Raw genomic sequence first — 18,913 nt, 5'->3', positions numbered from 1 at the left:
CTTCCCTACCTCCCATTATCATCACCGCCCGACGGCCCTCCTGGCCGCAAGTCCATGCTTGTTGAATGCCACCGCTGCCCACCGCGACCACGACAACTACCGGGAGAGGCGCATGTCGTTGCTAGTCTTCGTCGCCCACTCGGGCCAGCGCCTCGAAGCCGCCCCGGTCGTCTTCAGCTCCCTGGATGCCTTGAAGAGCTGGATCAACAATGCCACCAAGATCCCGCCCCCGGACCAGATACTGCTCACCCCGCGCGGCAAGCATGTCAAACTCCAAACCCTTCTCACAGAGGCATGTCCATGTCGCTTTCCTAAAATCCGCGCTTTCTAACTCGCAACCTAGAAAGAGATATTCCTATACGACCGCGACCTTTTTGCGCTCCCGGCCCCACAAGACGTTGATGCAATCGTCCCCCCCGCTCCCTCGCCAGAACCCTTCGTCCCAGCGAATCCGCCCGACACGTTAGAGAATCCCAACGTTCTGTCGTCATGGCAGGATCTGTACAGAGCGCGCCGCGACTGGGCGCTGAACCTCCAGGGCCTCTGTCGCGGGATCGCACAAAGCGCCACACTGTACATCGAGGAACTAGCAGTAGTCGAGCGTGGAGTGCGCGTCGCAGCCAGCAATCATGAGGCGCATATTCAAAGTCTAGAACAAAAGCAAGCGGAGGCGCGTGCCTGGTTTGAGGCAGTAGCGAAAGAGCAGGAGGAATGCCTCAAGTCCTGGGAGGCAGATTTGGTGAAGCTCAAGGCCATTCCCGCGCGCGAGCCATTCAAGCGCTTTTTGGCGACCAATGACGACACGCCGAAGAAGATGCGGAAAGGTGATGCTCGCACCACTCTGGATACATTTGCGAATGCTGAGAGAGCGCGACGCGCCGCTTCACTTAGCAACACCGTGTTGGAAGAGTTGGGAGCCAAGATCACAGACATGGACAACCAGATTGACAGGATTAGAGGGGACTACAACCAATTCCAGGAAGCAATCGATCAAAGCCAGTCGCGGTCACAATACTCGTACAGGGAAGAACCCCAGCGCCTCATGGAGGAGGTCGATGTAATTGTCAAGAAGGTGGCTTCCGATTATGAGCACGTGCTTGGTCTGCCTGCAAGCCCCAAGTCAACCACCCAGGTTTCCAAAATGGCCTTGCTACATACGCGCAGCTATCTGCCCAACCTTGCAGAGGTTGCCAAGGAGATTAGCGAATGCGAGCGTCGTGCTGTTGAGCAAAAGAACCACGCTGTCCGTCGGGCTATCGAGCATATGCAGACGATTGCTACCATTGAATCTACTCTCGCGTCCGCAAATCAGTCTCTGTCATCAATCGACATTGCTCCTGAAAGCCAAGAAGCGCTGGAAGCGTTGTCCATCATTTCCAAGGTTCCATATATCTATGGGGTTCTCCTCATTGAGGGTGTGAGAAGACACGAGTGGGCTGAGAGGCTGCGGAAAGATTCATCGACTTTGGTGGAGGAGATTGCTGGTTACAGGGAAGAAGAAGATCGCAGAAGAAAGCGCTGGCTAAAGAATAATTCGGACGTCATCAATGTCGACGCCGCGCACGACAGTGCCCTCGGGATCGACATCAACGTGCGCGGTCAAGATGTTGGATGGCCCATGGTTACACGGCAAGAATTTCAAGACTACCTCAGCTTGATTGGGAGCATTGGTGGATTTGAGCAGATTGTGGAACCGCTAGTCCAACTCTTCAAGGATCTCGACCGACCCACCCGGCAGCAGATCAAGCACGCCAAGGGCTTCAAGACGGGAAGCATTCACGAAGCGACTTTGGGTAAGGGCTCTCTTTTGATGCGCGGGGAAAATGAAACTCGGGTGTTAAGAGAGACCATGGCCAAGATGGAGGAGGAACTTAAGGGCTCAAAGAGCAGAGTCCGAAAGCTCGAGGATCTGCTTCACCGTCAAAGTACCATCAGCCGCCTCTCCATTGCCAGCGGAGGTGCACCGCCGCCGTCGTCGCAAACCCCCGATACTCCAACGATGGAGCCGTATCCAACTGCGTCTTCGCCAAGGCCACAAGAGAATCTTTCACGTCATTCTTCAGTATCGTCACGCCGTTATTCGGCCACCCGGACTGCAGATGAGAAGGCGCTGGTGAAGCGCATCGCTCAACTAGAGGCCGAACTTGCGACGGAAAGAGATGCCAGGATGGGCCTCGAAAAGGAGCACTCGGCCCGCCACGACGACCTCCAGCGGCATGTAGATGAGCGCACTTCCACCAACAAAGATCTCATGGAAAATATGGAGTCGATGCAAAAGGACTGGGCCGAGGAGCGACGATCACTCGAGGCAGAAATGAGGAGGTTGAAATACCGAAACGAAGAGCTGGAGGAGGAACTTGATAGGAACCTCGGCAGCAGAGACAATGAACGGGTCGAACACGAAACCAGAACGCAATCAATAGAGGCGGACATGGAGCAGCTGAGAAAGGAGGTGGCCGGCGAGCTGGAAAGCGAGAAGCAGCGCGCTGAAAAGGCAACAATCGAACTCCAAGAGCTTCAGCAAGCCATACAGGAGCGTGAGGCGGCTAGCGCTGAAAGACACACCACTCTGGTGAATGCCTTCACTTCGCTCTCCAAGGACGACCCTCTTCCGGACAGCAGCGCCTTGCTGGCAGCTGAGCTCGAGAAGGTGGCTTTACGTTCAAAAGAATATGCCCGCGAGCTGGCCGAAGCCGTGGAAAAAGCGAGGGCGGAGAATGATGCTCTGACGTCCGCTGCTGCGAAGCAGCGGAACGAATTGGAGGCTGACATCAAGTCTCGCGAGGCAGATATTTTCAAGAAGAGCAACGAACTCGCCGCCGAGAGTGCACGGGCTCTGGCACTTGCTAATGACCTCAAAGACGAGCGTGGTCATCTCGAAGATCTTCGAGCCAAGTTCGCCGAGGGTGAGGCTGGAGCCGAGACGCTGCGTCAACGCGTCTCAGAAGAAGAATCAAAGGTCGAACGGCTTTCCCTGGAGCTCGCCGAGGCGAAGGCTCATGTTGAGAGCCTGCAGAAGTCTCTGGATGAGCTCCAGGACAAACACAACTCGCTACAAGCCAGTTCCACGAACGGTGCTTCTCTGTCAGAGCTACATGCAAAGCGAACGCGCGAGCTTTCCGAGAAGCTCCTTGCCAACAACGACCGCCTCCACAGACTGCTCGAAAATCTTGGTTTCGTCGTAACGCATCAAGACAATCACATGGTGATTCATCGGGCATCCAAGATGGCCAGTATCAGCACCGTCCTGCCTGACGGATCAGTGGCGATGGCTCGCAGCCAGTCAAACAGCCTGATGAGCAAGAAGCTTGTTGACGAGGGGGAGATTGAGTCTCTGCTCAAATGGACCCAGCAAGATGGCGCAGATGACTCTGCTGGATATGCCTCGTTCCTCGAGGCCCTTTCGCGTTTCGACGTCGAGTTGTTTAGCGACACCATCACCAAGCGAATGCGCGACATGGAGCACACCGCCCGCAAGTGGCAGCGCGAAGCGCGAACGTATCGCGACAAGTCACATCGCTACCAGTCGGAGGCTCACGAAAAGATAGCGATTCGCGGCTTCAAGGAGGGCGACCTTGCCTTGTTCTTACCTACCAGGAACCAGGCTACAAGACCTTGGGCTGCTTTCAACGTCGGTGCACCTCACTATTTTCTCCATGAACAAGAGAGCCATCGCCTTCATAATAAGGAATGGCTTGTGGCCCGTATCACCAAGGTGGAAGAGCGTGTCGTGGACCTTTCGAAGACTATGGATGGCACACGTGGCATCAATAGCGATCGTCGGAGCATCACTTCGGAGCGTTCTGGTATCTCCTTTGAAGACGACAATCCCTTTGAACTTTCGGATGGTCTCCGCTGGCATCTGGTCGAAGCAGCTGAGGAAAAAGTAGGCGCACCGCTGACGCCCGGGTTGGGCAAAGTCACAGTGGACAGTACCAAAATCGACGCCCGCGGTAGTATCCGCATGAAGAAGGGCTTGATTGGAAACGATGCCAGCAAGACGCTGAACAAGAGCCTGGATTCACGACGCAGCAGCGGCACCAGCAAGCGCAGCGTCCCGGCCGCAACCACGACAGCAGCTCGCAATGGCACTACCGCGACAACGACAGCGACGGCCATGGCCAGCGGACCCGAAATTACCAACGGCGGATCGAGCAACGACGTGACGACGGCAGGAAGCAGCAGTAGTTCGACGGCTGGTCCTGGCAACCAGACGCATGTTGGCGATGCCAATGGCGGAGAAGACAATGGCGACGCTGCCATCGAACAGGTCAGGACAGATCAGCTCCTGGGGCCGTGACGACCCGCCGCAAACATGTAGTCTGCCCATTTCTTGATTTTCGTTTGTCCCGCAGCTCTTGACACCGACAAGGGGGCAACGGACGACGAGTAGACTGGCAGACTGGCGGCCGATCATGGTTGCGTTGCATAATACAACAGTACTGACTTAATTTCTAATGCAGACCGACTTTGCCTCATCGCCAATCGTTACATCGTCAACGCTCTCCACGCCTACACTATCTCAGCCCCCGCCGCCATCGTCATCCGCGGCAGCAACACCTACACCCAGCCGCGCCCAGCAGGCCTTGGCTTCGGCCTCGTCGTCTGTCCCCACCGCATCCAGCGTCCCGCACCGTCTCCGCAGCGAACGAGCTGACAGGAGAAGCGCCAGTGCCAGCAGCGACGCTGTTGGCAAGAGCACGCAAGGGCGAGGTGCGGATGCGCCGGTGCAGGGACAGGCGCCAGCAGAGGAGCAGCCGAAGCGACGGAGCGGCTTCTTTGATTCTTTGTGGAGTTTGGACATTAGCTATGAGAGGGGCAGGGGCAGGGACTGATTGAGAGGCTCGTCAGGCGGGCGGTCAGGTACCTGTAGCTAGGAAAGGCAGGAAGGATGCGTTTCCATTAGAGGAATGGCAGCAATGTGGGCCTGGGGTCTTGCTGGCGTCTACTCGGATTGGCCGTGCTGCTTCATGCTCCCCGTGGGCTGGTTGCTCGGCTTTTCCTGCGTGTGTAGGTACTTTCGGTTCTACTTGGTCTCGTTCCATTGTTTTGACCTTTTGTTTGCTTTGCACTTGTTTGCATCTGCTCGATGTGCATATGACGGTGGACGATGAAGAAGCTCCTTGCTTCGGTCGGGGCCGGGTGTGGGTTAAAAGTCTGCTTGAGTTGTACCGTAGAGAGAGAAAGAAATTCATTATTGATTACTGCACAATGTCCAAAGAAATGCTGGTGCCTTGCAGAATCGTGCCTGCATTTACTCCTCCCGTTTGCTGCATCCAAGAAGTTGACATTTCGTCTGACACGCGAGAGGGGGAAAAGATGTACTGGCTATTGAGGCTGCCTGTTAGTGGAAGGATTGATCGCGTCAGGGTTCAAAAGCAACAATCATCAATTTCAACATCACCTCTGTCAATGAAAACACGGCAGCTTAGAAATAGACTTCATTCATACAGCTCCACACTCTCTTTCCACTCTCCCCTCATCATCACACTCCTCACACAGTCACCACATACAAGCATTGGCAGCATTTACTGCCTTCCAGCACTCGTTCCATCCTCAGTCGGCAAACCCTCCTCATCACCCGGCTCCTTGTACGTTCCCGGCGGCACCTTGACGCCCCTAGTCTTGCCGCCGTCGAGAATGTTCGACTCGTCAATGGCAGCGTTTTCGTCCTTTTCTGCGCACGGCGTGAGAAACCTGTCTTTTGGCGACGAAGATGGATGGGGGTATTTACCAAGCTGCTCGTCCGAGTCGGGATCGACGTTGGAGTTGGCGACGGGGTCGTCGATGGGCGCGTCGTCTGATTGCACGGGGACGCCGGCTTTTTGCTGCCCTGGGCGCGAGGTGTACGAGTTGTCGACGGGGGTCTCGTTGACGGGGCTGTCGGACATGGTGATGGTGTTGGAGATGGATGTTTGTGCGGGTTTGGTGGCTTTGGTTGGTTTGGCTGATTGGAGAGTGAGATGTGGGAATTGTGTTGCGGATGATGAGATGGCCTGTTGGTGGTGGAGAGGTCTCTTTTATGTACTTTCTGCGTACGTCACCGCTGTGCTCCTTTCTCACCTACACCAGCGCTAATCTCTTCAGTGATGTCACGTATCGCGCCCATCTCAACCGTCTTTTACTTCGGACTATGTTGGATCGAATTGGTTTAGGTGCTTGTGTGTTTGTGGTGGAGCTACCACAATGACCTCATGACGCGACTCTGACAGCCATGACGATGCAGCCGCGAGAGTTTCTGATCCGGGGCTGATCGCAAAGTGAGATGTGGATGAGGCAAGTGCTATGGTGCTGATCGGAATATTCTGTACCCAATCGACCGTGTTTGGCGTCAGTGTCAGCACTTGCAAAGCGGAGATGGATTTCAACGACCGGCGTCTAGCCATTCAATGACTAGCGTCTCTGGCTGTCTACGCCAACAGGACCCACGAAGAAGAGCTAGGCAATTTCCGAGTGTCTGGACGTTTGATGTGGGGACCGCGGCGCTTGTGGCTGGGAGCCACATCCGCAGCCCCGTTCCTGAAGCTAACCCACATCTTCGGGTCTTGACGTCGGCTGCGGCAGGCATCGCACATGCTGAGCCATGGCGTTGAAACCACAAAGTTGCGTGAATTAGGCTAGCTTCTCTAGATCGTAGCCAGTGGATGTACGTGCTGTCGCTGTTGATCAGTGGCCGTGTTGGGTCTTTATGACGCTGACATAGCAAGTGAGTTTACCCCTTGGGGACGACCTCCGTGCCGTGATGACGGTCTGTATTTTCGTCAACAATACTTCTAGTACTCTCTCGAAGGTGAGTCGCAGTCCAAGTAACAATGCGCGATCTAGAAGCAACCAATGTAGAACCGGCCATGACCATTTGACTCTGCTACAAAGTGCTATGGAGAAACAGGAGAGGTAAAAGGAAACTTGTGTCCCAAATAACCAGACTACCTGCTTTTTGAAAACCGAGAAAAGGAACCTGAGAGCAGCCAAGCAACGCTGAAAGGGTATCCGCCATGTGAAATACTTGACCCGTGGATGATGTAGTGGAAGAGAGGCAACCAGCGGCGTTTAGGAAGCAAAAGGCTTTGGCGCCTGTACTTGTTGTTTCGCGTCGTGGTCATGATCGTGAATGTCGCAAGGGTGGATATGAGCGTCCTCATGTCCGACTTGGATTAAATCCGCATAGAGGTCGGCTAGCAACCAGCCTTTAGGCCTTGGCCTTCCTGCCCCTTCACGGTGTTAGCAGGTGCCAGACGAGTGTAATGAGACTTGAGCAGAGAAGAACCTACCTCTTCTTGGGAGCTGGCTTCGGCTCCTCAGGAGCCTCCTCAGCAACGGCGTTGGCCTTCTTTCCGCGCTTGGACTTGGTGTCAGTCTCGGGTTCAGGCTCGTCGTTGGCACCATCGACAGCGGCGGTCTCTGCAGTCTCGACGGCGGCCTTGGACTTTTTGCCGCGCTTGGTCTTGGGAGCGGGCTTAGGCTCCTCTTCGACAGTAGGGACCTCCTCCTCAACCACAGCCTTGGACTTCTTGCCGCTCTTGGGCTTGGGGGCAGGCTTCTGTTCAGTGCGGTCAGTATCCTCAACAACGGCCTTGCTCTTGTTGCTACGCTTGGACTTGCGAGTGGGGGGGTCCTCATTCACCTCGGCAGCAGGAGCAGATTCATCATCGGAGACGGCCTTGGGGGCGGCGGTCTTCTTAGAACGAGACTTCTTCGCCTTGGGAGCAGGGACCTCCTCGGGCTCCTCCGTGGCGACCTCTTCATCCGATTCGACTTTGGGAGCAGCCTTCTTGCCACGCTTCTTCGGCTTGGGCTCGGCGTCCTCTTTATCCTCAACCTCGACGTTTTGGGCAACCTTCTTTCCACGGCCCTTCTTGGGAGCCGGAGCCTCTTCTTCGTCGTCGCCCTTGACAGCCTTGGCACCCTTCTTTCCACGGCCCTTCTTGGCAGGGGGAGCTTCCTCTTCAGACTCGTCGGCGTCCTTGGTGCGAGAGCGCTTCTTTGACTTCTGCTTGGGAACTTTCTCGTCGGAATCGTCCTCGTCCTTGTCCTATTTAGCATCTTCTGCAACTGAACTTTGGGAAGTACTTACGCTCGTGATGTCGAGACGCTTCTTGGCGGCCTTGGTCAAGAACATGCCCGAACCGACACCGGGGCGGTTCATTTGGACGTCCTGTGAACAAGTTAGGGACTGAATTCCAAGGCTTTGGTGTTTTTCGTAACAGCGGGAGACGGCAAGTTGGGGAACGTCAAACAGGGTAGCAAACTTACTCCACGCCAATCGCCGTCGTCGACGTGGCCCAGAGAGATGGCCTCGGTCACCTTTTCCTGAAAGTCTTCAGGAAGCGCATCAAAGCCTTCAAGCAGGTCAAAGTCGCCATCGAGATAGCTCGAGACGTTCTGCAAGACTTGTGGAGTGATGCATCCCCTGGGCAAGTTAGCGTTGAATGAGGGAGATTGTCAGAGGGGCCTTTCATCATGTGACATACCAGTGCTTGTAGGTCCAAGACGTGTTTTCCTTGATGGTGACGAGGGTACCGAAGCGGAGTTCGCCCTTCTCGATCTTGATTCCTTCTTTCTGGCAATGGGTGACCTTGCAGACGGCGCGCTTGTTCGGGCTAAGCTCTAAGCGATCGTCAGCAAATAGTGGGGAGTAGAGGGAGGAAGGTCAGGCAATGGAAGGGAATGAGTGTGTCGCAGAGGAAATTGTGGTGGGCAAGAACGTACCGACTTTGTAACCAGTAGGCATGATGGCTGGTGTGAGCTTGCCGGAGCAAGGATGTTTATCGGTAGGTGTCTGGAGGAAGCTCAGGTGGTGAGCTTGAAGAAAACACCGAGATCCAAGGGTGGACCTGGATTGCCGAGGCGATTGCGAAGCTCAGCAAAGAGAGGGAAAATTTCAGAGAGGGGAGGATGGGTCAGGGTGGTGGAGCGAAGAGCAGAGGTAGAGGTCCGTTGTTGTTGTCGTCGTCGCAACCGAGCCGGAGCTGAGCTGGAGCTTGGACCTCCCGGAATTGGTGGCCGCCCCCCGCCGCCGCCGCCGCCAATGCCGTGGTGCAAATCATGACGACTTCATTAACTTTTTCTTAACCTCTCCGACACCACAACCTTTCGCCGCCGCGCGCGTCTAGCAATGCTCCGCCAATACCGCAGATGTACCTGACCCTTCGCTATGCGCCCAGTCGATCCTCTCTGCGGCCGGTGACCAGCAGAGTCCTTGCCTGCGCTGCTACAATCCGCCCGACTTTCGCTCCCAGATTTCTCTCCTATTCCGCATCATGTCGCGCCGACGCCTCTTCCACAACGGCGGCTCCCCTTTCCAGTCTCCGCTTTCCAAAATCATTGCGAAAAAAGCTGGGTCCTAATCCAAAAGCCTGGGCCGAAGAGTTCGACCGCTACCTGCCTCTGAGCCTCCGAAAGACGCATCTAGACGACCCCGACCACACAACCCAGGGCGAGACCGAGGGCGAGCCCGATTACCTGTTGACAAAGATTGTCTGTTTCTTCCTGGACGAGTCGCGCCAAGATAAACCTGTCGACTTTCTGACACATTTGGCTGTTACCGAGGGGAGGTGGGACACTGTGACCTGGATTGTGAAGGCAGTAACCGAGTTCAAGCCGCCTGCCCCAGTCCAGCTCGAACATGTAGACCCCTTCTCCGCAATTCAATGGGCAGACGCGCCAACTTCCCTGCAAGAGGCGACTGGACAAGCAATTTGGGCTGAAAGGGTCACCGACGAGACTCTGACAAGCTCCATAGCCGGCATCGTGAATTGGTCTCCAGCCAGATGGGTCCGCGATCGCAACGGCGCGATAGGCCGCGTATGGCAGAGCCTGGGCAATATGATCGCTATTGCTGTCAGAAGCCATCCAGAGGAAAGGGAGATTATAATGACCCACGTGCTTGAATTCATTGCTCATATGCATCACAACGGAGTCATTCCAGAGTCTGTCTACGAGCATGTGCCGCCGCACATGCCATTCTCGCTCTGCCAACCACCGGTTTTGCCATTGCTGGCGCCCAGGATCTACACAGCCATTTCTGACGCTGCAGTACAAGCGCAACTGCGTGATTCTGAATCCGAAACCAGAGGCCCTTTATCATTTTTCGGACTTTCAAGACCCAGTGCGCGACCGACTGTGCGCACGACGTATGGACTCGGGCCAGAGGTCTGGCTCGAATTGATTCTCTGGTCATGCCTGCGCGGGCCTTGGATAACGGACGGCATTGAGATACTCGTCAATCTCAAAAGCTCTACCCTTGCCAACGGCAAAAAGTGGGGCGCTATCTATTGGAGCAACCTCGCAGGGCAGCAGGTGGATGATCCGGTCGATATCACTTGGCAAGACAAGGCAAGATTTGAGAGGATGCACCCAGAAAAGGCAGACTCCGATCTTGTCGAAGGGACTGTCACCGTCGAGGTGGTTGCAGCGTCCATCGACGCTCTGCTCAATAGCATCAACGTGGGGACCAAAGCCGGTCACATTGGATGGAGTATCGATGCCATTATCAACAAGATCAATGAGCTCAAGGGGTTTCTTGAAAGATCGAGCCAGGGTCTCATTGGCGCTACCTGGGATTCCATCATTTTCCGCCTCGTGGAGGCTGGCGTGGCGAACCCCGACATGGACCCGCAAGTCACCGAGAAGCTTCTGGGCTACTTTGCAGTCACTTATCCAGGTACGCCCAGATACAAGAACGCTCCTCAAGAGGGTTCTCAGTCTTTGGGCGCACCGTCATATATCATGGACCCCTCGGCGGCTCCTCTAGGAATCTTTCACTCGGTGATCTGGTCGTACATCAAGAATGGCGATCAAATCAAAGCTGTCAAGGCCGTTGAGGCTTTGGTGAAGCTTACAGACTCCAATAAAAAGGTCGTGACGGAGAGGTTTTTCCGCAACCTCAAGAAATGGAGTGCGGGTCCGAGACACACACTCCAGCAAGTCCCCGCACAATTCGACAGCAACTTGGCTCGAGGGCCAGATCCCGTCTTGTATCCTCAGTTTCCTCCTGCTATTCTAGCTGCACTGCTCGCGCTTGCTCGCCAATCAGAGGCCTTCAAATTCGGGGAGTGGCTGCTATTCTCCAAGGACATTGATGGACCTCTCATCCCAGAGTCACTGTACGACCATCCCAGCATCGCGGCCGAAGTCATCCAATTTGGACGTGCCACGGGCAACCAGCGGCTTATTGTCAACGCCCTCAACCGGCACTCCGAGTCAGAAATGTCCATTCGCGTCATCGAGGCGATGCTCGAAACGCAAATGCATCAAGGCGATTGGAGCTCTGTTGAGGACGTGCTGACCATACTTTCTCAAGAACAAGATCGCGACTTCCTGGCTCGTGTGGCCGCCAAACTCGCCAAATACATACTGTTTCTGCAGAAAGAGGACGTGTACAAAAAAGTAGAAACGCGTATGGATCATCTCGAAGCGGCTTCCGTGATATTCCGCCGCCTGGTTAAGGGCACCCTTGGCGGTACTTCGCCGCTCAACGACCGCGACCGCTTCCATGGCATTCTCAGCGTTCTCGCCACCGTCGGCCCCGAATGGCAAACATTCTGCAACTCGCTCTTCAGCCCGTCGCTCCTCCGCTCGCACTACCGCAAGATCGAAAACTGCATCATGGAGGAAGACTTGCGTGAGATGATCGAGGGCGTCGCGCGTGCGCGTGGCTCCTGGGATGCAATGCGCCTCGTCACGACGTGGTGTTCGACCGAGGAGCCCTCCAAGCCGTGGCAAGTGTCGACGTTTGCTCGCTCCCCCGAGCCCTGGCACTACCGGCAGCAGCTGAGCCCGTCACCGCTGCGGCAGCTTGCAAACACCAGCGTCATCGACGTGTCGCCGCGCGTGCAGCTGCGGGGCCGCAAGTCGCGTGCCTCGCTGCCCCTTTTGCGCATCGTGTACCACCAGGCGTCGCTCGAGGACGAAGAGCAATCCACTCGGGTCAAGAAAGGTGACGACTTTGTGGACGACCACTACCAAGCAGACCGTGTCCAGGTCTGGATCTGGGCGACGCGCGCGCTGCGCAATACCGGCATGAAGGCGAGCGAAATTGATCACGAGCTCGGGCCGCGGCCGTCCGAGGCGCTGGCACTCATGGCGGAAATGGCAAAGAACGATCTGGCTGAGATGGAGTGGGCAAAGCGGGGCAATGCAGACTTCGAAATGAGCCCCGCGAGGAGCTTAGAGAGAGAAGGGCAAGTGACACAGGACCAGGAGCAGGCGGTTACAAGCCAAGACGAGGAGCCTGGCCCGGATACGCCGTCAAAGGAGACGGAAATGATTGACGCAGAGACTGAGCAAAAGGACGCTGATCCAGATGCGCCGCTGTCACCGGAACAGCGGTCCCAAGAGCGGGATCAGTAAGCAAGAAATACTACATTCCTTGAGCAAGAGCAGTGGCCTCATCTTCGGTGCTTTGGCAGTGCCGAAGGAGGCGAAGAAGAGGATGTGTACATGAGCGAATCGGCTCGCTGTGCAGGAAGCGATTGCATCAACAACGGCGTTAGGCGTATACTTGTAACTAGAGGGTTCGACAGATATTTGGGCGAGGCAATCTCTTTGTAGACAGGCGAAGTGTTTGTTTTGTACAGACTCGAAGATATTATTTGTTCATTTTATACATTGCTTCCTCGTTAATCTCCCACTGGCATGCTTTTTCCCCAACACTTGCCACTGTCCATCTACGCCATAACTCTCCACCAGGGGACTCATCCTCACATTAACTGAACTTTGGTTTATGCAAAGCATTCACTACGACAACAAACTGAAGTTTTATCTCCATGTCTCACGGCCGCGGATAGCGCGGTTTTGGTCCCGCACTTGCCTCTTGCCCTACTCATTTCCCCTCGACGACTTCCCCAATTGTACATTTTCCAGGCGTCTGTAGATCCGCAGCTTCGATGTTCATCCCCTCTCCCAATTCTGCCGAAGCTTTTGTCCAGGCTCGGCAGGGGAGAACACTTTCTGTTACCGTCGGCTTCGTATTCGTTTTCATCACCGGTTGACACAGGGCAGCAGCAGCTACCAGGCCGAGTCAGATGAAGGATCTCGGCATCAACATGAATCGCGGATGGGGCGAATTCTTCTCGCACAGTGCGGTAGGACTTGCCTCGAGAGACCGGCAGTTCGGTGGCCCAAAGCGCCTTCCTCTTCGGACAACTTCGTCGGCAGCCACTATTACTAATCTGCTAAAGTTCTCTATTCGCTCGGTGCACTACTCAAGCAGGGCCTCGGACACCTGATTCGAGCGGTCGCCGCTGTCAAGCGGAAGACTGTCTTTCACATGGGTCTCTACTCAGGGGGAGCGGACAGGATTTTCGACTGCGCTGTTACCAAAGGATTGATTGCTCGTAAAATCAGAAAATTGCTCAGAATTCCAACCATGCTATGTAACTCCCATTTTCCGTCAAAAGGTTGATTCAAACTTTGGATGAAGAAAGCACCGCCTAAATAAATTGCGTCTCTTCGCTGTATGAGAATTTTGACATCGCTGAAATACTTTCTTTCAGCGATGATGCAGAGACAATCTAAGGGGTATTAAAGGAGAGCGATGAAGGACGTGAACGAGAAGCTCTGCGGCATCACATCAAAGAAGCGACACCACCCCTCAGTCAATGTGAAGCCTCCAGAGCTCGCGCGGGAAGGATGCTTTGTAGCCCTCGCGCGTGTGCATCATGAGAATGTTGTCGCTGACGAGGAGGTCACCCTGCTCCCATTCCATGCGCAGGCAGACGCGCCAGTCATACAGTACCCTCTCAATGGCTTCGCGGATGCTGTCATCTTCTGCCGGTGGTGCGTCCTCAATGTGAATGCGGGTCGGCTCGAACGCAGTCCGCTCTTGAGGCCAGTCTTCGTGATAGCGGATGCAAGGTTCCTTGGTTTTCGGGTGGTCCACGATCAAGGGCAGGTTTCCAAAGTGGCTTTCGTCGAAGGAGTGCGTCTCGACGCGCCACGTCCTGCCTCGAAGAGAATCCGCCGTGTATGGCTCGGCCAAGTACTGAAAGACGAGCTTGGAGTGGGCAAAGAGAGTGCGGCCCAGTCCCTTGGGAGACGCGGTAGGAGCTGTAAACATTTGGAAGTTGGGCGGCGTCGAGACTCCGTTGACCATCTTGAAAAGACCGTCGTAGTGCATCGGCATAGGCTGAAATTGTCAGTGCATGTTGAGGATTCTCAGGGCTGAAAGCTTACCTCAGTGCTCAAGACGTTGTTGAGTCCCCTGGTGTTGTCTCCGCCATCCTTGACTTCAAGCAGCTCGCCAAATTTCCACTTCATGATGGGTCCCATCTTGCGGCCGGTGTCCACAAAGGTCGGGCGGTCCGTAGTACCATCAAAGTCACGCAGAACCACCGGCGAGTTGCGTTCTGCCAGTTGGCGCACCTTCATGATGTCGACGTCGGAGATGTGAGTTCCTTTGGCGGCCTTGATCAACAGTCCACAGGGGTACACATGCTCGATGGTGGTGTTGGGAATGTCGTAGAGAGAGGACTTTTCGCGGAAACACCAAGGCTGTCCATCGCGGTAGATCAATTCAAGATCTGAGCAAGCTTCGGCCTCGCTCCTCGTCATGGGTTGGAAAGTACCGTCCAAGCGGCAGACCATGGTCGAGTGCCACGGCGTAATGGGCCTTCCGTTCGTGCTTGGGATGACGGAGATTGGAATCTTTGTCGAAGAGTTGGCGGCGTGGATGGAAAGGCGGACCGCATTCGGATACCACTGTTGCACACATGCTGCGTAGCATTTGCCACGATATATCATGCTCTTTGCAACTCTCGAGACGTGTCTCTTGAAGCTCTTGCGGCTGGTCTTGGGCACCTCGCTGTCGGACGAAGCAGTCGAAGAAGCCGACGACTCAGACACCTCTCCAGAGTCCAACTCATTCTTTTTCAGGTCGTGGGAAAGGTACTTGAGGTATCCCATGTATGTTGCCCGAATATCCGGGTTGGATGCAATGTCCTTGTCCACATCATGGTCGGCGGAGCCAAAGGCCGATACCAGGCTCTGGCGCACCAACGGCGCAATCCTCTCGTAGCTGCGGCTGTCCGAGTACTCGAGCATTTCGATGGGGAGGTTCTTTTCGAGGGAAGGCATCTGGGAAAGTCTTGCAAACTTGATCGAAGAGCAGCCAAGGTCCTTGGCCATGGTCCGGAGAGTCTCTCCGAAGGTGTAGACGGTCTCATCAGGGACTCCAAGAAGGTCTGCCATGATTGTCAGTAGCCGTCGTGATCAAACAGAGATCCATCCCCACCATTGTAGACGATGCCATCTGAGACAATCCACAACTCGGCTCCTGGGGCGTAAACGTCCTTGATGTTGTTGCACAGTGACTGGAGGTGGAGGAGCGAGACTTCCTCCGCCTTGTCGGGCAGTGCGCCGAGAACCTTGTCTTTGGAGTTTGGCGACTTGAATGGAAAAGCTGGCAGGACCAGAACTATGGGCTGTTCTGCTTGTACCGTGCTTGTGAGGTAGGGGAGGAATGTATCTCTCGCATCCTGGACCGTCTTGGGCTCGAAAGGAGAGGCCCTCAAACGGTAGGATTCAATGACAGAAAGAACAGAGTCGGCCACCTGCGACAGTCCCTTGTTGTGGAGTGCCATGATGAACAACAAGCAAAGAAATGCAAAGAAGTGTAGCGAGACCTCGGTAGTGGCTGAGAAGATTGGGGAAACAAACCACGCATCTCGAAAGAATGCAGCTCTCTTTTATCATGGGGTAAGTTGCGAACAATTTTCGCGTCCTCGTCGATCAACTGAGAATTCAGCCCGTCTCTGGCCATCCATCATGTCACAGCAGGTTCTTCAGTTGGTAACAGCCTCCGAGGACAACTGACCCTACCCTAGCACTCCGTTTTCAGGAACTGCTCCATGATGGACACCTCCGATACAACGGGCTGGGTCGGTGCCGACGGAATGTTCCCTTGGCTACTTGCCATATACGGTAAGTAGGGGGTTGAGGCTCCGCCCTCGTCTCGACCCATCACGCTCAATTGCCGAGAACCTCGCCATGGCCTGTGCCGCCTGAGTTGTAAGGCCTGTGATCAAACCTGATTTCTTCTTCTCTTGCACCACCAATCGGACCGTGATCACGATAGCCACCTGTACAGAGTAATCCAGACTATTGTTCGTAAGCCGCGCGGTAGGGTTCCGCTTCAGGTCCCCCTGCCGCCAAGAGACTTTTGGAAATTTGCAAAACACCAGGGTGGGACGTCGGGCCGGCCCGCTCGAAAAAGTTTATCGGATCACCAAGCTTATTCCCACTCATGGTAAGAGTTTATAGTAGGAGTCTGCAGCTTTCCGCGATGTTGGCGTATTATTAGCCGGTCGAGACGTAGTAATATTGGCAGTCTGATTCGTTTCTTCAGCAGTAAGCGAACATGGACTAGCAGGACGGGCTGAGTAAATACTCACCGACGTAGATCCCCGGCCTTCCCCGAGTGAAGGATGATTCCCGCCCTTGCTCGACTCAGGCTCACCAGAGACAGTCTAACTGGTGGGTGACCTCTCGGGCATATCTCGTGTTTTGGTTTCCATCAGATAACGATTATCTGCAGCAAGGTACCTGAAGCACGCGGCTACCTCGCTTCATGACTAGGTATTGCCCCGGAAAGCACCGAATGACGAATGACCAAGGTCCTTCCTAATCGACTCAGTCTCACGCGAGATATTGTTCAGGGTGGGTGACATCTTGGGCTTCCCCTCGTATTCGGAGGCCCTTAAACCACCACCTCCAGGCCTTTTGCCCGAAAAGGAACAATCGTCAAAGCTCGCGGGGATGGGCACAAACAAGGCGAGATCCGGTCGACACGGAATTCGCAGGAGAGTCTAGCCTGTTGTGGTAGGATGGGATGTCGCGGCGACCAGCCTGCCTGAAGACTCTTCTATTAGACCTCATAAATTGCAAACCATAAAGAGGGAAAATCAAGACCCCGTCCCCTTCGCTGCAGACTTGTGTATTTTACTTTCTTCTTTCGTCTTTGAAAAGCGTCAAGAAACAAACTGAGCAACAACAACATCACCATGACGGTAAAGGAAATACATGCAGACCTGACAATAATCGGGGGTATGCTGAACCCACCTCCTATGGCTATCTCTGCAATTTGCTGACTTCTGGAAACAGCTGGACCGACTGGTCTTACTCTCGCCTTGTTGGCCCAGAATCTGGGACTGTCAGTGTTCATCGCAGGTATGGAGATCAAATGGTACATTTGTTGCCAGGATAGAAGCTTAATTGCCATTACCGGTAGACATATCAGCTACAGCTCTTCAGCTTGGTCGCGCAGACGCACTCAATGCACGAACACAGCAGTCCCTGGAGTTGATGGGCGTCCTTGATCAGCTCGAACCATATGGTTTGAAGTGCAACAGTATGTATCTCCATTCTTCGACTCGTGCGCCTTGACTTACCAAATGACAGCCAGCTCCACCTTCGCCAATGGTGAATTCGTCTCTAGACAGAGCCACTGGTGGACAGGTTTGAAGCATTGCCACCGTCCCAATTTCCTGATGATTGGACAAGCCGACATTGAGCGTGCTCTGGAGTTGAAGCTCGCCACTCCTGTGCACCGCAATAGCGAAGCAACCAGAATCGAGGAGATCAGCATCGACGGCGAAGACCTTGTTCGGACAGAATTTCCAAATACTGTCGTAATCAGCAAGTATGCCGTTGGCGCAGACGGTGCAAAGTCCATTATTCGGAGCCAGCTTGACATCCCGTTTGAGGGAACAAAGCCAAACATGATCTGGCACGTTCTCGACACGTTTCTCGACACAGACTTCCCCGTAGCCCCAGAAATCATCACGTTCCAAGTCAACGGACAGGCGCGCGTGAGCTGGATTCCAAGGTTCGTCTGCCAAGTCGTAGTTTGCGACATGCCCAGAAATCCACTTGTAGCAGTTTGACTGACCATGATTCGACGGACAGAGAGCGTGGCATGGCGCGGTTCTACGTCCTTTTCGATGATGGACAAACACGTAGGCCACAATCAGCCGTTGAGGAAGAGATTCGCAAGTTCCTGGAGCCCCACCGTGTTGACTTTCGCGCCACCGAGTGGTTCAGCACCTTTGAGATCAAAGAGCGCGTTGCGCGCACCTACTTCTCGCCGAAGGGCCGCATTGCGCTCGCAGGCGATGCGGCACACGTGCACGCCGTCAACGGAGGCCAGGGACTTAACACTGGACTTGCGGACGCGTTTGCGCTCGCATGGCGCCTGAATCTCGCGACACGGGGGTTCCCGGAGGTTCTTGAGTCGTACGAGACGGAGCGACGAACTAGCGCAGTGGGAATCATCGACGTGGCGGCGAAGTTGGTGCGGATGACCGTCAAGACGGCAACTGAGTATGTCGATCTGATCGAGAGAAACGCGGCGTACATTACTGGTAGGTCCCCACTCTATCATTTCGGCCTCCCTTCCCGCAGGTTTTGCATGACTTGGCACTCACACGGCCCCTATAGGCATGGGCGTCAACTACGCCGCCGATACGCCAATTCTTCAAGGCGCACCCGCAGGCATCTTCGTGCCTGGCCAAAGAACGCCGGATATCTACTTCCACGAGCAGTCCAACAGTCCTGGAAGACGCCTCTACACCATTCCTTCCTACGGAAAGTTCATCGTGCTGTCATTGGGAGATGCGGCACCGTGGACTCCGCCTACAGGTGCTGAATGGGCCAGCTTTGTGGATTCATGGAAAGTATCCCCTGCTGTTTCTGGTGGAGAGCAGATCGGCACCAGCAAGTTCTTTGCTCGCCTGAGCGAGGATGGTGGCGAGAAGGCAGTAGACGCGGGGACCGCGGGGTACGTGGTGGTGAGACCCGACATGTACAATGGGTATGCTGGGGAAGACCCCACTGGATATTTTGAAGGAATTTTCGGGGCATAGTCTGTGTGATCTTTTTTCTTTTGTTGACGCGCATCTCTCCTATTGGGCGTTTT

General features: G+C 54.8%; 6 protein-coding genes across 6 annotated transcripts; 3 read left to right on the top strand and 3 right to left on the bottom strand.

Annotated features, from left to right (window-relative positions):
- The first annotated feature begins 18 nt into the window (after positions 1–18).
- Positions 19–5,207, top strand: J3D65DRAFT_632676 (autophagy-related protein 11-domain-containing protein). The gene is made up of 3 exons (XM_066801043.1): positions 19–292; positions 344–4,270; positions 4,464–5,207. The coding sequence occupies exons 1-3, from the start codon at positions 113–115 to the stop codon at positions 4,833–4,835; spliced, it is 4,479 nt and encodes a 1,492-aa protein (XP_066653223.1). The 5' UTR covers positions 19–112; the 3' UTR covers positions 4,836–5,207.
- Positions 5,208–5,466: 259 nt separating this feature from the next.
- On the bottom strand, positions 5,467–6,104 carry J3D65DRAFT_476386 (uncharacterized protein). Its single transcript, XM_066796542.1, has 2 exons — positions 5,735–6,104; positions 5,467–5,677 (listed from the first exon to the last, which is right to left on the bottom strand). Exons 1-2 carry the CDS (start codon positions 5,889–5,891, stop codon positions 5,529–5,531), a joined length of 306 nt encoding a protein of 101 aa, XP_066653222.1. The 5' UTR covers positions 5,892–6,104; the 3' UTR covers positions 5,467–5,528.
- A 939-nt stretch (positions 6,105–7,043) lies between these two features.
- On the bottom strand, positions 7,044–8,943 carry J3D65DRAFT_476383 (uncharacterized protein). The gene is made up of 6 exons (XM_066796541.1): positions 8,710–8,943; positions 8,472–8,607; positions 8,254–8,410; positions 8,075–8,155; positions 7,272–8,026; positions 7,044–7,211 (listed from the first exon to the last, which is right to left on the bottom strand). The coding sequence occupies exons 1-6, from the start codon at positions 8,729–8,731 to the stop codon at positions 7,190–7,192; spliced, it is 1,173 nt and encodes a 390-aa protein (XP_066653221.1). The 5' UTR covers positions 8,732–8,943; the 3' UTR covers positions 7,044–7,189.
- A 132-nt stretch (positions 8,944–9,075) lies between these two features.
- J3D65DRAFT_632669 (uncharacterized protein) lies at positions 9,076–12,613 on the top strand. Its single transcript, XM_066801042.1, has one exon. The coding sequence runs from the start codon at positions 9,136–9,138 to the stop codon at positions 12,349–12,351; it is 3,216 nt and encodes a 1,071-aa protein (XP_066653220.1). The 5' UTR covers positions 9,076–9,135; the 3' UTR covers positions 12,352–12,613.
- Positions 12,614–13,594: 981 nt separating this feature from the next.
- J3D65DRAFT_605189 (putative pyoverdine/dityrosine biosynthesis protein) lies at positions 13,595–15,581 on the bottom strand (the record flags this gene model as incomplete). The annotated part of the gene is made up of 3 exons (XM_066798337.1): positions 13,595–14,128; positions 14,176–15,182; positions 15,233–15,581. 3 exons carry the CDS (start codon positions 15,579–15,581, stop codon positions 13,595–13,597), a joined length of 1,890 nt encoding a protein of 629 aa, XP_066653219.1.
- Positions 15,582–15,765: 184 nt separating this feature from the next.
- Positions 15,766–18,892, top strand: J3D65DRAFT_679137 (putative monooxygenase; the record flags this gene model as incomplete). Its single annotated transcript, XM_066803677.1, has 7 exons — positions 15,766–15,777; positions 15,825–15,921; positions 17,101–17,166; positions 17,228–17,347; positions 17,398–17,824; positions 17,905–18,359; positions 18,436–18,892. 7 exons carry the CDS (start codon positions 15,766–15,768, stop codon positions 18,858–18,860), a joined length of 1,602 nt encoding a protein of 533 aa, XP_066653218.1. The 3' UTR covers positions 18,861–18,892.
- Between the last annotated feature and the right edge of the window lie 21 nt (positions 18,893–18,913).

Source organism: Phyllosticta citribraziliensis (assembly GCF_038025025.1).
Source record: "Phyllosticta citribraziliensis strain CPC 17464 chromosome Unknown J3D65scaffold_9, whole genome shotgun sequence".
NCBI lineage: Eukaryota > Fungi > Ascomycota > Dothideomycetes > Botryosphaeriales > Phyllostictaceae > Phyllosticta > Phyllosticta citribraziliensis.
The sequence above is the reverse complement of the archived record's forward strand: the minus strand, read 5'-3'. Positions and strand labels throughout refer to the sequence as shown.

What these genes read in the sequence shown, in the direction of transcription:
- J3D65DRAFT_476383 (XM_066796541.1), bottom strand. Translation starts at nt 8,731, where the DNA reads ATGCCTACTGGTTACAAAGTCG. An exon ending in GCCTACTGGTTACAAAGTCG is followed by an intron (nt 8,608 to 8,709) that starts GTACGTTCTTGC and finishes ACGATCGCTTAG; the next exon opens with AGCTTAGCCCGAACAAGCGC. An exon ending in ACGACGGCGATTGGCGTGGA is followed by an intron (nt 8,156 to 8,253) that starts GTAAGTTTGCTA and finishes ACTTGTTCACAG; the next exon opens with GACGTCCAAATGAACCGCCC.
- J3D65DRAFT_632676 (XM_066801043.1), top strand. Translation starts at nt 113, where the DNA reads ATGTCGTTGCTAGTCTTCGTCGCCCACTCGGGCCAGCGCCTCGAAGCC. An exon ending in TCCAAACCCTTCTCACAGAG is followed by an intron (nt 293 to 343) that starts GCATGTCCATGT and finishes CTCGCAACCTAG; the next exon opens with AAAGAGATATTCCTATACGA. An exon ending in GCGACGCTGCCATCGAACAG is followed by an intron (nt 4,271 to 4,463) that starts GTCAGGACAGAT and finishes TTTCTAATGCAG; the next exon opens with ACCGACTTTGCCTCATCGCC.
- J3D65DRAFT_476386 (XM_066796542.1), bottom strand. Translation starts at nt 5,891, where the DNA reads ATGTCCGACAGCCCCGTCAACGAGACCCCCGTCGACAACTCGTACACC. An exon ending in CGACTCGGACGAGCAGCTTG is followed by an intron (nt 5,678 to 5,734) that starts GTAAATACCCCC and finishes CGCCGTGCGCAG; the next exon opens with AAAAGGACGAAAACGCTGCC.
- J3D65DRAFT_632669 (XM_066801042.1), top strand. Translation starts at nt 9,136, where the DNA reads ATGTACCTGACCCTTCGCTATGCGCCCAGTCGATCCTCTCTGCGGCCG.